Raw genomic sequence first — 16289 nt, 5'->3', positions numbered from 1 at the left:
AGCAGCTGTGTGTACACTGGCAATGTGGGACTGAGGGGAACAACTATTACACTTGCAGATTAATTCAAAGATGTTCTTATAACACGCAAACATGTTTTACCTTCATTTTATTGAATTAAAAACAATGCTTGCATGCTAAATCTCCCACCCATCCATAATGAAACCCTTTGGAATACCTGTCTACGTTGTCCCACTGTACATGTGATTGAATGTACAGTTCTGTACATCCTCCAGTCCGAGTCATTCTGTTCTCAGGCACATCTGTTACTGTGAATGACTGGCTCTCAATGGACGTTTGTCACCATACACAGTATGTGATATGACCTTCAATATAAACAGTTGATTTGTAATATCCTATTCAACCCACCTGTCCCTCATAGAATTATGGCTTGGGTGTAGTCAAAGAGGGTGTGTGTGTGCATGAGTGTGTAGTCGCAGAGGGGATGTGTGTATCAGTGTAAAGGCTAGTATGGTTTGCACCTCAGTAATGAGCAGCATGGGGAGTTCATTTTGTTACATTTTCAGACTCTGTCTCCTCTGTACATCATACCTGACCTGGCCCACAGTGCTGTTCTCATTGGCCATTCTGTAGGTGGCTATAGAGAGCCTGTCTTCCCCTTCTACCAGTAACACATTCATCCTTGTCTGTAACTGTACTGAGCATGAAGGCTGCATTTAAATGTACTACAATCTTTGTTCTTACATATAAAATACATTATACTCCCCAATCTCACCTGTATTATACCCATAAAGCCACATACATGTACTGCTGGGCCTCTCACACCTCGGGTTAGTCTCAAATGGCCACCTATTCTCCACATAGTGCATTACCTTTAACCAGAGCCAAAGGGTAATGGGGTTCCATTTGAGACACAACCCTCTACATCACTGTCATAGAGCCAGAACAGTCTGTAATTAAAGATGGCTGCTCTCATCTCGGTGAGGCAGCATGGTGTGCAGTAGGCTACAGGCTGCTCCCCTAGAGTGTAGCCTACTCTGAGCCCTGCTGGGCCTGGAACACTCACAAAGGACTAGTCCTCTCTGCTTCTCCAGGACAGAGGATGTTATTAAGGCAGAGGTCCCTCTGTGGGTCTGGTCTGTATTTAGGCTTTGGTCCAGGCAGCAGTCCTCTCTCTCTACTCAAAGGCAGTGATGGGGATTTAAGGCGGCTGTCCCCCAAGTCTCTGTCCATATTGATCTCATAATGGCAGGATGTCTGGGCCCTAGTTACACCTCCCTTCCCTCTCTCTGCTACTTAGGAGGGATGACCACTAGGGGTGGGCCCTTCCTGGGCCTCCACATCAGCACCTGGGCGTCGTTGGCGTTGGGCCTCCCCAGGGCGTTGGGGGGGATGGGCTCCATGTGGGTTAGGACGCGGGGCTGGTCCTGGTGCGTCCGGCCCATCAGGGTGGCTCTGGAGCCCAGGGGCATGGAGGGGTCCACCAGGATGTCCACCCTCATGCGCCACTTGACTGTCTGCAGCAGGATCTTCTCCCGCGTGGCCGTGTTGAGGGCCACCAGCCAGGTGGTGAAGCTCTGGTCCCTCTTGATGCGGGTGAGCAGAGGCAGGTTGCTGTCGCTGATGGGCACGGCCCAGGTCACACTGGGGTAGAAGTTATCGTTCATGCTGACGGTGAAGCGCAAGGGCTCGGAGGTGGGCCCCGCCAGGGTGACCGTCTCGGTGGTGTTGCCGTACCAGGGGTAGCTCACCCCGTCTGAGTCACTGATGGCCCTCACAAGACCTTCACGCAGCTCTGGTAGCTCCCAGCTAGACCTGCAGGAGGACGACAAGTCAGAGGTCAAACTACAGTTGAATAGATGATGGGTTGGAACCTGTTCTTAGTGGGTCATGGATTAGCACTGTGTTGAACTGTAGGTTCACAAGGAGATTCAAAGGGCTTTAGCTGTCTCACGCAGCACATTACATTTGGGAGCCTCTGTGTTAGACATTCCCAAAAAGAACAGAGTAAGACATACAAATACATAGAAGATGTTTGATAAATGTATTTCACCTCAGGGCTCCATACTGTAGACTATGTATGATAGATAGATGGTTCAGTGAGTCAGTGGAATAATATCTTGTGTTTTCCGGCCAATGAGAGGGTGTCGGCTGGTGTGATCTGATGCCACGTTCTCCCCTTCAGATCAGCTCCATTTGTTATGTTTTTTTGCTGCACCCCTAGACCCCCCCCCATCCCCAGTCAGGATTAAACACCTCCTCACATATGCCTCCTCCAGAGAAAAACACCCCCAGGCAGTGCTGGAGGAGGCTGTATGTGTTACTCGTCAGTGGGTGTGTGATTCTGTCTCCTGGAGAGAAGGGAGCGTGGGAGTGTGTCAGTGCATCTCTCTCTCTCTCCCTCATTTCTGTGAACACAATGTATGTCTAGGAGCAGTTGTGTAGCTCCTCTGTCATCTCTATTTTGATGGTGAAGTCACAGCAACAGAATCAATTGGAACAGAATCAATTGGTGGGGGTTTGAATGAAGGAGGTTGAGTGCATGGTTAACCTTCTGTTTGCACAAATGCTACACATACACTCACACATATCCACATATCAAGTGTTGCATTGCATTCATGTCAATTTTGATGGCACACAAAACACACACACTTCCTACAGCACCAGAGAAGTGACAGTTTGGGACGGAGCAGCAGAGGGAGGTGGGAGCAGCTGGGGAGCTTCAATCAGCAGCCTGGAGGAGAACTCAACTCACATGCCAATGTCATTGTAGGTGTTGTAGAATTCCATCTGTGTGCATGCCTGGATCCAACCCACCACCCAAGTCTCATTACGGGGAATAGGGGGCATCACTATCCGTGCAGAGGCCTTGAAATAGGCCGTCTTGTAGCGCAACACTATAGGAGAGTTCTCCTCAATAATTGTCGGGGAGTGATCGATAGTGGCGGAAACGTCATAGACCACTATGTTTTCGCGTTTGATGCGCGATTTACAGGTGATGCTCTGAATGCAGCCCATGATGAGATTAGGGTTCTAGTCAGTTGGACCAGACAGGATGATAACACTGTCACGTCCTATCGACCTACAAACAATATGCTTAATATGTCACATTAGTCAATGCATTGTATGCATCCAAAAAGGCAATCAGTACCATTTACATTTATGCACAAAGATAAAACAGATAGGTGGTCAGATCTTAGGATATGGGAGCAGATTAATTAAATAACATCAGTTGGTGGTATTGGATCCTCTCTACGCCTCGCATCGCAAGTGTAGCCTATCGGTGTCTGCGTGGCACTGCCCTCTCTTCCAGTCCGGGCTTCCGTGGGCTCCAGCCCCTCAAAATGATTCAAATCCATACGTCCTCTTGCAGGTCTGTGCCGGTTGATGCTCTTCTTTCGTCCCCGGGCTGTCATGTCACAAGCCGGGGGAGAGCGGCACACTCAGAGGCGACGTGTCAATGGCCCAGTCGGGTGGTTGTCGTGATGCATGATGATGCGGCGCTGGCGGCTCACGAGGCGCGCTTGATCCGAGCGATGACAATCTAGACCACCAGGCATTCCTCACCATGAGTGTAAAATGAAGGATAAAACACAGTCAATGCAGTGAGATCCCCGTTTTTTTATTCAACGCTTCCTCTACATAATTGGCTGAACAACAGACTCGCGCTTTGATAAATCAGCGGGTGAAAAACAAGTGTTCAAGAACCTAGAAATCATAGACAACAGTTCTATCCAATCCGACAATCAGTGTATCGAATTATTGCTACATGGCTGATAAAATCCCCGTATGGACACATTAAGGATGCTGTCTTGTCTCCTCTTCTCTCCCAAGGCGATGCATCGTCTGGCGCTGTTCAGCTTCCTTGCTGCTGATGATGCTGAGTGAACCAATGAACAAGCAGAGGGAGAGGGAGCGCGTGGGAGTGCCGGGAGTCCTTTATTTGGCCGTAACAGTCTGTGCATTTCCTCCATGTCTTGAATGGCTATAGCCTATGACTGCTAGGCTACTCACATTCGTCAAGTGTCTGCCTGGTGATAAGAATAGACCAATTGATGATTGAATTTTTTATGAGCTGCATATTCACAATCATGCAATGGCAAGCTATTGTCAAATCTAGCTCCATTCTTTGAAGGCAGCACAATTGATAAGGTCCGGACATAATTGTTTCATATGATTTTAGGGCAAATCAAAATAAATACGAGGAAAGCTTGATATTGTTATAAATAAATAGTACTTTTCCTAAAATAATTTATAGCCTTCGTCACTAGACTAATCTTTGTTTGACATGATGATGAACCACTGTCGAGTTTTTTCCTTAGCTAATAAATCAACAAAGCTAAGCGTGGCATTATGAGCAGACAATACTGTCCATTTTCAGCTAATAAGGACAAATAGGAGGTTCTACATTTCATTTATGCCACTTCGTATCACATATGCGATCGGCTCTGCGAGTGAATCTGATGTGTACAGTAGACAGAAGTAGCAAAGCACCTCCCCTTAATGACACACTGGAACTCTGCTGTCATCTTTCAGTGATCCATTTGCCTTGGAGTTGGTTAAAGATCACTCCTGCCTCCGAGTAGGCTACTTTTAACAAAATAATGTTTGCGTGTTCCTGATGATCCTACATGTTGTGTTTCTACTTGAAGGACTGGGCGCAGGGAAATGAACCCAGTGTGCCAAAATTGTGGAAGTATGTGAACATTTGAAATTAGAGGCTATCAGTCTAAAAGGCTTGCCTGTTTTGCATGTTATTTTGGCATTAATACGTGTCACATCAGTTTGCAAACAATGTCAAAAAAAAATATATATATAATTGAGTTAAAAATGCCGCAGACACACATGGTCTCTTTTTTGATTTCTTGAGTAAGGCAGCTCCAAAATGCAGGCGTTTCAGCCTGGCTCAGTGCTTTCTGTGGTGGTGGGGGAGCCAGCAAAAAAATATATAGGAGGATTGCGCTGTGATTGGCTCAGTGTTCTGTCACTCATGGGGACACTACATCATCGCAAAGTGTATGTCCTTAGTAAGGGTAGACATCCAAAATTTCAGCCCTTTGGGTCCTGCCTTAGAGTTATATTACAAGTGCCCTTCCAAAAAGGCTCAAGGTCATTGGCCACAGATAAAATTACATCAAATCATGTTATATGTACAGTAGCTTTGGTTGGACTGATCATGTCAACATCTTACTTTCAAAGTCTCAGCTAGCAGCGTTCATTATGAATCAAGTTGACAATTTACTGGCAAATCCTTTTAATCCTTGTCATATGAAGAGAAATAATGAAGATAAATTATAGATAAAATGTATCGGTGCTCATCGGCCATTGGACATAAAGATTGCGCAACAAAGTTGGAAATCGCATATTCAACAATAAGTCGTTTGGAAGGAATCAGTGGCTAACTGCAAGCAGTGCAAAACAACCAGTAGCCTGCTATTCAATGGAATGGCTGTGTTTTTTTCCAGAGTTCCCACCATAAATCCAGAAAATACCAGAATTTGATTTGATGACAACGTTTGAATTACAAAACCGCCGCACCACCTTCATGTTTAAGTGAGCACAACACAAGCTAAGGTGAGTCCAAAAATGTCTTGTATGCTGCTGCATAAATGATGTAATATGTCATGGAGATATGTATACTGTAGCTAAGAAAGTAATACTAAGTGTATGTTGTGTAGTAAGCTGTTAGTAGCCCATGTGCCTCACCCTAATAATCTGGTCTATTTTTACCTCTTAATTTCACCTAACGTTACTGTTCTGACTCGGTGGTGCTGCACATGTAGCCTATAACCTGTTTTAGAGAAATGTCATCATCTAATATTGTAAGAGGTTTCATTGTCTGTTTAAATGCACCCTTTATTTATCCTATGGTTCTGACTTGGTGTACAGGGAAAATACTGTAAGAGCAGCCGATGTGCAGCATTCTGTCGCTGTACATTTCAAAAGTGCTGAACACATAGTTAAATTGACTACGTCCTTCGTCACTCGTTAATGTCTTAATCGAAATTACAGAACGCCTCTTATCCGCTCATTGTTCCCTTATGCCATAGTTTGTACATTTCAATTGTCAGTAGAAACCACATTTGTTTAAGCAAGTCAGCCATATCACTTATCTTTTTTTTAAAGGCAGTGAACGAGGCTGAATTAATTATTTCGCTGCCAGACAAGGCTTAGCTGAAAGCCAGGTGTAGCAGTGGTAAGGTGTTGGCACTGCTGTTGGGACTCTGCTGTTGGGACAGCTTTATGTAGGCCTTAACAGTTTGTGGGCACCACTTGTCACCGTTATAGTGCAATTAATGTATTGTTTAGTGTTGTGCCAACCAAGATTTACATGCTAAAATTGCCAGTGATGGTATGGTATGTACGTCACCCATTTCCTATGACATGTAACAAATTACAATAAGTATTACATGTTTCGAATTTGCATAACTTATATGTAATCAATTCTAGCTAGATGGTTAGATGGCTAATGTTAGATAGGCTAGGAGTTAGGGTTAGGGATAGCTAAAAGGGTTAGGGTTACTTTTATTAGGACCCCCATTAGCTAACGCCGTAACGCTAGCTAATCTCCCTGGGGTCCAACACCAATTAACAAGACATTACATTTAAAGTACCTGACAGGAAACACATTTAACATTCAGTTGATGCTTTCTATTTCCTGTCCAGTCATATGGTCTATTGCATTAAATGTTCTTTTATTTTTTTCTTGAAGGTGGATTTACTTTTTGCCTGAGAAATATGGATTGGTAAAGAGTTCCATTCAGCTATGGCTCTATATCAAACTGTAGATTTAAGGCAATTTGTCTTAGTTGGGTTGTCTTAGCTGCCCTGAATTTGCCTTTCTGGTTTGGTGGTTATGCGTGTTGCTAGTATGTACTAACTGGCCATGAAAAATACTGTGTTTAAGAAAATATATATAACATTTCTAAAGAAAATCAGAAGACTGATAGTAATTTGTTTTCAACGTGAAGCCATGAGAGATTCTGATGCATTTGGATAATATTCATCTGGTTAGAGCAATGAAGAGCAAATCTGGCAGCCCTGTTTTGAGTCATTTAGAGCTTTTTTTTATCTCTTTCTTTGCTGCAGCTGACCATATACAGTTGAAGTCAGAAGTTTACATACACTTAGGTTGGAGTCATTAAAACTCATTTTTTCAACCACTTCACTAATTTCTTGTTAATAAACTAGAGTTTTGGCAAGTCGGTTAGGACATCTACTTCGTGCATGACACGTAATTTTCCCAACAATTATTTACAGACAGATTATTTCACTGTATCACAATTTCAGTGGGTCAGAAGTTTACATACACTAAGTTGACTGTGCCTTTACACAGCTTGGAAAATTCCATAAAATTATGTCATGGCTTTAGAAGCTTCTGAAAAGCTAATTGACATTATTTTAGTCAATTGGAGTGTACCTGTGGATGTATTTCAAGGCCTACCTTCAAACTCAGTACTTCCTTGCTTGACGTCATGGGAAAATCAAAAGAAATCAGCCAAGTCCTCAGAAAAAAAGGTAGACCTCCACAAGTCTGGTTCATCCTTGGGAGCAATTTCCAAACGCCTGAAGGTACCACGTTCATCTGTACAAACAATAGTACGCAAGTATAAACACCATGGGGCCACGCAGCCATCATACCGCTCAGGAAGGAGACACATTCTGTTTCCTAGAGATGAACGTACATTGGTGCGAAAAGTGCAAATCAATCCCAGAGCAAAGGACCTTGTGAAGATGCTGGAGGAAACAGGTACAAAAGTATCTATATCCACAGTAAAACGAGTCCTATATCGACATAACCTGAAAGGTCACTCAGCAAGGAAGAATCCACTGCTCCAAAACCACCATAAAAAAAGTCAGGCTACGGTTTGCAACTGCACATGGGGACAAAGATCATACTTTTTGGAGAAATATTCTCTGGTCTCTTGAAACTAAAACAGAACTGTTTGGCCATAATGACCATTGTTATGTTTGGAGGTAAAAGGGGGAGGCTTGCAAGCCGAAGAACACCATCCCAACCGTGAAGCACGGGGGTGGCAGCATCATGTTGTGGGGGTGCCTTGCTGCAGGAGGGACTGGTGCACTTCACAAAATAGATGGCATCATGAGTCAGGAAAATTATGTGGATATATTGAAGCAACATCTCAAGACATTAAAGTTTGGTCGCAAATCGGTCTTCCAAATGGACAAATACCCCAAACATACTTCCAAAGTTGTGGCAAAATGGCTTAACTTCCTTGCACTTCCTATCTTACCATGTGGCTCTGTTATTATGATTCTGGGTAATACATTTTTTAAATAGTTTTTCACACTTTGTTGTATGCATGTTTGAAGATAGGAAAGTATGCATCTATATTAGTAATAAGCAGATTGTTGTGCCATGAGGTATAATGTATCATGATGAACGGATATCAAAACCGTGAGGCAAAATGGCGTTCAATGATGAGACGACCCATTCCCAAATTTCCAACTTTTAATGGTAGAGGCAAATACAGTATCCTGCTGGTGGAAGGAGCACTGTGCTCAACGATGCCTGACAAAATGGGTTAAACTGACAAATGATCAGATACCTAAATCAATGAAAATACTCCAGAATAAGCTATCTAATTCTGCACTAGACAGGGTATTAAACACCATAATACTATTTAGAAGCTTTAGAGAGAGGAAACAACACCAAAAGAGAAGGTATCTAATTCTGCACTAGACAGGGTATTAAACACCATAATACTATTTAGAAGCTTTAGAGATTCTGCACTAGAGGTATTAAAACAACTATTTAGAACTTTAGAGAGAGGAAAAACACCAAAAGAGAAGGTATCTAATTCTGCACTAGACAGGGTATTAAACACCATAAAGCTTTAGAGAGAGGAAACAACACCAAAAGAGAAGGTATCTAATTCTGCACTAGACAGGGTATTAAACACCATAAAGCTTTAGAGAGAGGAAACAACACCAAAAGAGAAGGTATCTAATTCTGCACTAGACAGGGTATTAAACACTATAATACTATTTTGAAGCTGTAGAGAGAGGAAACAACACCAAAAGAGAAGGTATCTAATTCGTCACTAAACAGAACTTGAAACACTAAAATAGTGTTTTGAACCTATTCCGGTAGTGCTCCCAGTCCCTGGCAATGTGTTGCACAACACCTGATTAAGTGGTGTTGCAACACCATGTGCCATGTTTCATCTCAGGGTGATGTGTTTCAATACTCCAGAAACATGAAGGTTTTGTCTCCTTTGCATTGGTGACAGCTCAGTTGCCATTAGTTTTGGTGTTACAAAAGCACTTTATTTTAACAGTGTACCTCCTCATGTGATGTTTGCTATTCATTTGTTTGCACTTAAAGAGGAACTCCATTTTTGTATTATTTCCAATTAATCCACTGTTGATACAGTCCCAAAATGTTTTGCATGTCAGCAGTCATGTTTTTAAGATATTGGACTGTCAAGAAGCAAAGTGTCAACAGCCACATCATCATGATGATGTAAAATGCAACCCTACATTATTATTTTTTAACATTTTTTTAAATTGCTACAAATGTGGGATCTTAATTCTATCACCCTGTTGCAGGATAACTTTCCAACATTGCAGAACATTTCAAACTTGTAGTGTATTTGAGGTTTAAAAAGGCTACTGAAATGTGTTATTTACACTTTGAAATTTCAGACATGATTTTCCCTTACGAAAAATATATGAACCCCTACAAAATGTCCATGAATTATAATCCAGATAAAAATTCACATTTCCAGTTTCTGCAATATTATTTTCCTGCTGTTTGTACCCTTCCAAGTCCTCTGTCCCCATCCTCTCCCAGGCGATGGAGGAGACGATGTCGTTGAACCAGCCATAATTCAGCAGCCTAATTGATGGCTTTCCGCGTAACCAAGACAACCTCCAGGGCTGGACCCATGTCATGTATGGGACTGCTGACGTCCGATATGTTCTCTTCTTTGACTGCAGTAATCAGATGGGAGGCAACTAACTACAGCGCCGTGAATAGCAGGGAGAGAGCAGGGTGCTCTTGGATACTTTTCTTCCAAATGAAACTGTCCATGTGAGGAAATGACCTGATCCAAGAGAAGGTGGTCAGTTACATTTTGTATGTGCAAGTGTGTATTGACAGGTGTCTGGAGAGAGGGAAAAGCAGTAGATGCTCAGATGACAACAGAGACAGTCTACAGAAGCAATAAGGCCCCATCTATCCCAAACCACCAGACATGTATTCTTGTTGTACTGAGATGTTCTGTGTTATGGATGTGCCAGTTTGTGTGTGTCATGTACAGGTAACTGCCAAAATAAAGTCAATGAGGGATAAAATAGTATATTGTGGTTCCTGAGTTAATTAATCAAATAACATCCCATCATCCCAAAGGTGTTCCATGGGGTTAAGGTCAGGCTTCTGTGCATGCCAGTCAAGTTCTTCCACATCAATCTATGCAAACCATTTCTGTATGGACCTTGCTTTGTGCACAGGGGCATTGTCATGCTGAAACAGGAAAGGGCCTTTCACAAACTGTTGCCACAAAGTTGGAAGCACAGAATCTAGAATATCATTGTATGCAGTAGCATTAAGATTTCTCTTCACTGAAAAACAGCCCCAGACCATTATTCCTCATCCACCAGACTTTACAGTTGGCACTATGCATTGGGGCAGGTAGCATTCTCCTGGCATCCGCCAAACCCGCCAAACCCAGATTTGTTCGTACTTTTGGTCATATAGTGTAAGTTCCCAGGCTGTTCAGTCACACAGAGAGTCACATATCTGTTTCACTGTCTTCATATGACCACATCTGGATTGCTGTTTCAATATTAGCAGCTTTCCAAAAATTAGACTGGGGCAACTCAGCAGGCCAACCCAGCTGTCCAAACACGTGTGGCAGACATGTGCAACACTCCTCTCATTCTATCCATGTACAGAGTTGTGTGATTGTGGTGTTGTTAATTGAATGGAAATTCATTCATATCCCCTAATTAATTGTATACTGTCTCCTCCAGGTATTTGCTGAAGTCAAGAGAATGTTAACATCAAGTTGGGTCCATTGAAGTCATACCACCAAGCCAATCATTTGTTTTTGAACGAGTGCGTTATGCAAAGGGGTTTAAATATGAGGATTGTTGTAAAACTGTGGCCATTGGTGTGTGGGGCAGACTCCATGGTGACTTGTTTTGAATGAAGTCTCCAAGTTTTGCAATGCTGCCTGCTGCACCAAAATAGAGTTTGTGTTACGTTCCACAGTTTCTGTGTTGTAGTTTGTATTTGAGTGTGTTTCAGGAGATGGCTTCCTGAATTCTCCCCAAGCAGCTGATTGGTCAGCCCCATTGATGATTGGCGCTGACCCCGCCCCATCGTCAAATTACAGCTGTATCCGATTAGACTCCTTCTGAAGCTATATAAAAGCCAGTGTTCTGTTCAGAGGAGAGATCATTGCTGGGACGTCATTGCAGAGATATAGATTGGAAACGATACAAGAGTCCTTAGGGTTCAACCCTGCTGACCTTGTGTTTGGAAACACCCCACGGGGTCCACTGAACGTTTTGGAGGAGCATATCTTATCTCCTACACCCAGTAGCGCTCCTAAAAATGTGTTGGATTATGTCAGTAAAATGCGGGAGAGACTGCACGCCGCATGCGCGTTAGCCCAAAAGTCTCTCCTCGTTTCAAAAACGCATGAAGTTGCATTATGACAAGGCTGTTGGCCTTTCTTTTGCACCAGCCAATCCCTGGCTCATCTCTGTCGGCATGTTTTTCTGGATCATATCTGGTGGAAAAGAAACTCTGTGACACCAATTATGTGATAAAGACCCCAGATCGAAGGCGTTATTCCCGTGTGTGTCATGTTAACATGCTGAAAACATTATGTGCGTGATTCTCCCAACAGTTCCTCAGGTAAGCCGGTCCAGCCCGCCGTCTCCAGTGTGGCTGTGGTGGTGCTGAAGCCTGGCTGGGACCTAGAGGAGGATAAGGAGGACGGGTTGGAGTTACGCCATACGTTACAGCAGTGTGAACGCTTATGTAATTCGGCGATGCTGAAGAAGTTACCATCTCAAATGGAATATTTGGATAACGATCAAACTCAGGATCTTATCCTACTGATAAACAGTTTTCTCAATGTGTTTTAGGACGTTCCAAGTCGCACGTCCATCTTGGAACATGACGTGGATGTGGGGAACGCTGCTCCTATACGTCAGCATCCTTACCGGGTTAATGCTAAGAGAAGGGAGGTAATGAAAAGTGAGGTAGCTTATTTGTTACAGAATGACATGGCAAAACCCAGTAACAGCTCCTGGAGTTCCCCATGTATTCTTGTCCCTAAGCCAGACGGGACGTCCCGCTTATGTATGGCTATCGTCGAGTAAATACCATTACAAAGTCTGATTCTTTTCCTCTATCTCGCTTAGATGACTGCATTGATAAAATTGCCTCTGCTGCTTAAGTTAGTAAGTTAGATTTGTTAAAAGGTTATTGGCAGGTGCTTCTGACATATCGGCTTTCGTTACGCCTGATAACTTTGTACAATACACTGTGATGCCCTTTGAAATGTGTAATGCACCTGCTACTTTTCAGCGCCTAGTTAACATTGTGTTTGCAGATGTGCCAAATTGTACTGCTTACCTTGACGATGTGGTGATTCATTCGTCTACTTTATCTGATAATCTCGCCACCTTAAAATGTGTTTCAGCGGTTGGAGAATGCTTCTTTAACCCTCAATTTGGCCAAGTGGGAGTTTTGGAAGGCTACTGTGGCTTAGGGAAGCAAGTGGGACGAGATCAAGTGCGCCCAGTATCTGGCAAAGTGAAAGCAATTGATGCTTTTTCTGCTCCCACAACTCTCCACCAGGTGCGCAGATTCCTGGGGATGGTAGGGTACTATTGTACATTCTGTAAGAATTTATCGGTGGTAGTAGCTCCCCTTTCATCTCTGCTTAGTCCCAATATACCATTTAAGTGGTCCCAGGACTGTAACTATGCTTTTGAGTCCGTAAAGCGCTACTTTGTAGTTCCCCAGTGCTTGCCGCCCCCAACTTTGAAAAACCTTTTAAATTGGAGGTAGACGCTAGTATAGTGGGGATGGGTGCAGTTCTCTTACAGGAAGAGTAAGACTGAGTGGATCGGCCCGTCAGTTTCTTCTCCCGTAAGTTCAACTCGTGTCAGTCAAGGTACTCCACCATTGAACAAGAGACGCTGGCTTTATTGCTTGCCTTAGTTATTAAGTATGTGGGCTCCAGTGCCTTCCCTGTAATGGTCTTCACGGACCATAATCCATTGGTATTCTTGAAGCAAATGTACAATCAGAACCGTCGCCTTATGCGGTGAATGTGGTTGCCTACGCCTTATGCTCGGCGAATGTGGTTGCCTACGCTCTATCACGGGTTTACTAACTGGAGATGCGATATGTTTTTTTGTTATTGCAAACTGTATGTTTGCATTTTTTGTGGTGGGCGTGTTACGTTCCCCAGTTTCTGTGTTGTAGTTTGTATTTGAGTGTTTCAGGAGATGGCTTCCTGAATTCTCCCTAAGCAGCTGACCAACCATTGATGATTAGAGCTGACCCCGCCCCCTCGTCAAATTACAGCTGTATCCGATTAGACTCCTTCTGAAGCTATGTAAGAGACAGTGTTCTGTTCAGAAGAGAGATCATTGCTGGGCCGTCAATGCAGATATATAGATTGCAGAAAGATCATTGCTGTGTTGGTTGTTCTCAGAGGGAGATGATTAGTGTGTCCTGTATTGGTTGAGTGAGGGAGCTGATTGGTTATGTCTGTTGTGTGTCAATAGGACGCAGTGTTTTGATTATTGAAATGGTTTGTGTTATTCTGTTTCATTTGTTCCCAGGGGGGAAGGGGAAGGCACCTAGGGAGTACTAAGGCAAGAGGCCCGCGGGCATATATATACCCGTAGTATTCACTGTCTATGCACACTAGGTAAGGCCTGGGCGGACCACCCCCTGTATTTTGGTTAGGGCACCAGGTGGTGCTAAATTAGGTAAGTAGTGGGTAGGCAGGTTAGATAGGAGAGGGGGCTTTGATATCTTACCTTCTTTGCTTTGGTTCTGTCCATCCCCCTTTCCCCATATTACCGTGTGAAGGAATAAATTCCTTATAAATGGTACCACTCTCTCTGCCTTTGTCATCCTTACTCACACCTACAGTCCCATACCTCTTTCACTTCACGGAGAGTTGAGTTGTTGCAGGGTGTTGCGTTCCCTCTTCATAGAGGCGTGCGTAACAGTTAGGTTCTTGTTTTATCTATAAAGAGGTCCATAGCAAATAGCAACAATATGTTTGTATGTATGCTTTTATTCTGCTAATACAGAATCTCTGCTCTAGTGGCAACTCTGTAATCAAAGTTAATGGTTTTAAATTATGTGGCCACTGGAGCGCTCCTCTGAAGGACCACGCTGCACCGGCTACAACAGTCCAGTAGAGGGTAGTAATTGTGTGTTTTGCTATCTGTTGTCTATGTTCCGACAGCCTGTCTGCTGACATCTACTATTGGGCCTAGTTTTCAAATCCTGACCTGTAGCAGTACAGTGTTACTGACTCAGCCATATGCTTACCTTTTTTAAATTCCCCATCTCAATGTATGATGGTGCTACTGACCAACATATGAGAAAAGGAGTGTGTCTGCATCTGGTTGTAATACATCTACATTTAAATTACATTTAAATTAGCCCAAGAACTCATTAATCTAATACATTGTCATGCACATTTTTGTTTGAACGAAGTGATAGTAAAGAAATGAGCTTTATGAGTGCAGTCTACAATTCCTGAAATGCTGGAGTTACTCGGAGTCTTATGATTGAATCCTTCACTACTTTGGAACCTTGCACTTCAGGAAGTGACGTCTCCCCATTCCATATGACCAAATGGATGTCTCAGACTGGGATGACATGCTCCGGTGGAACGGAACTCCTGACACTGCACTAAGGAGGGAGGGGGTGGGGGGGGGGGTGTTGCAAGCTAGCTGGGAGTCTACCAGGTGAATGGCCATTTGTGTGCCTAAGTTTTGTGGAACCTAATGGGGGCTGATCCCACCTGTCTGAGCTGGGCTTGGGCTCTACAGGACAATGGAAGGAAGGGACAAGGGATGTAGGGAAGATAAAGACATGTGATGGGGAGGGGCACACTGACCGCAAGCGGAATGGTTTTAACCACAGGTGAAGGAGAGAGCGATCGAGAGTAGTCTGCTGGCTGGCTGTTAATTAATGAGGGGTTAAAATGACCATAAACCTGTGAGGGGACAGGTATCATTTATATCAAAATGGGAAATATTTAGCATAAAATATATATTTTTACGGTTTATAATAGGTCTCCAGATAATACTTGTGAACAAGGGAGGTGGGTTGTACAAGGTGTAATCACCTAGCCTGCCTGCCTGTCAAACGGGTTTGCTGCTGACCTTCCTGCTTTTAATGAAGTTTCACAAAGACAAAGGTTGAACACTGGGACTGGAGCTTGGCCCTCCGTGTGTGTGTTTTTGCGTGCACACAACATGCCTACCCCTGCTCATGTGGGGTGAGCATGTGTGCATGTGTGCATCTGCGCAAGCATGAATATGTAGCCTGGGATGGGACATTGTGATTTCTTGTGGAAGTGTGTGTAGCTCTCCCTATCTTGTCTGTGTGTATAAAGGCTGTGTCTTATCACTGCTCCTCCCTCTGCTGTTTGTCTGCCGATGGACTGTCTGTCTGTCATCACCAGGCAATGCCAGGGCCAAGGGATGCTTTGAGGTGAACAACTAATGCTGCTGATGATGGCTAGGGTGACAACAATAGGCTAGATTGGCAATCATTTAATCAATTGGGCCTTGGGTTTAATGAATTATAAATAGATACACAGTGCCTTCGGAAAGTATTCAGACCCAATGACTTTTTCGACATTTTGTTACTTTATATTATTATTCAAAAATTAATTCAATAGTTTTTTCCCCTCATCAACCTACACACTACCCCATAATGACAAAGCAAAAACATGTTTTTAGAATTTTTAACTAATTTATAAAATACAAAAACGGAACTATCACATTTACATTAGTATTCAGACCATTAGTATTCAGACCAAGTCTGGGCTCTGACTGGGCCACTCAAGGACATTCAGAGATTTGTCCCTTAGCAACTGCTGCATTTTCTTGGCTGTGTGCTTAGGGTTGTTGTCCTATTGGAAGGTGAACCTTTTTGAGGTCCTGAGCGGTCTGGAGCAGGTTATGATCAAGGGTCTCTCTGTATTTTGCTCCGTTCATCTTTGCCTCGATCCTGCCTAGTCTCCTAGTCCCTGTCGCTGAAAAACATACCCACAGCATGATGCTGCCACCACCATGCTTCACCGTA

General features: G+C 43.5%; 1 protein-coding gene across 1 annotated transcript; it reads right to left on the bottom strand.

Annotated features, from left to right (window-relative positions):
• Positions 1-80: 80 nt before the first annotated feature.
• fam78bb (family with sequence similarity 78 member Bb) lies at positions 81-3801 on the bottom strand. The gene is made up of 2 exons (XM_046300952.1): positions 2715-3801; positions 81-1774 (listed from the first exon to the last, which is right to left on the bottom strand). The coding sequence occupies exons 1-2, from the start codon at positions 2975-2977 to the stop codon at positions 1252-1254; spliced, it is 786 nt and encodes a 261-aa protein (XP_046156908.1). The 5' UTR covers positions 2978-3801; the 3' UTR covers positions 81-1251.
• Between the last annotated feature and the right edge of the window lie 12488 nt (positions 3802-16289).

Source organism: Oncorhynchus gorbuscha, linkage group LG15 (assembly GCF_021184085.1).
Source record: "Oncorhynchus gorbuscha isolate QuinsamMale2020 ecotype Even-year linkage group LG15, OgorEven_v1.0, whole genome shotgun sequence".
Classification (NCBI taxonomy): domain Eukaryota; kingdom Metazoa; phylum Chordata; class Actinopteri; order Salmoniformes; family Salmonidae; genus Oncorhynchus; species Oncorhynchus gorbuscha.
Note: the sequence above shows the minus strand (reverse complement) of the source record. Positions and strands in the feature narration are given on the sequence as shown.

What these genes read in the sequence shown, in the direction of transcription:
- fam78bb (XM_046300952.1), bottom strand. Translation starts at nt 2,977, where the DNA reads ATGGGCTGCATTCAGAGCATCACCTGTAAATCGCGCATCAAACGCGAA. An exon ending in ACCTACAATGACATTGGCAT is followed by an intron (nt 1,775 to 2,714) that starts GTGAGTTGAGTT and finishes GTCCTCCTGCAG; the next exon opens with GTCTAGCTGGGAGCTACCAG.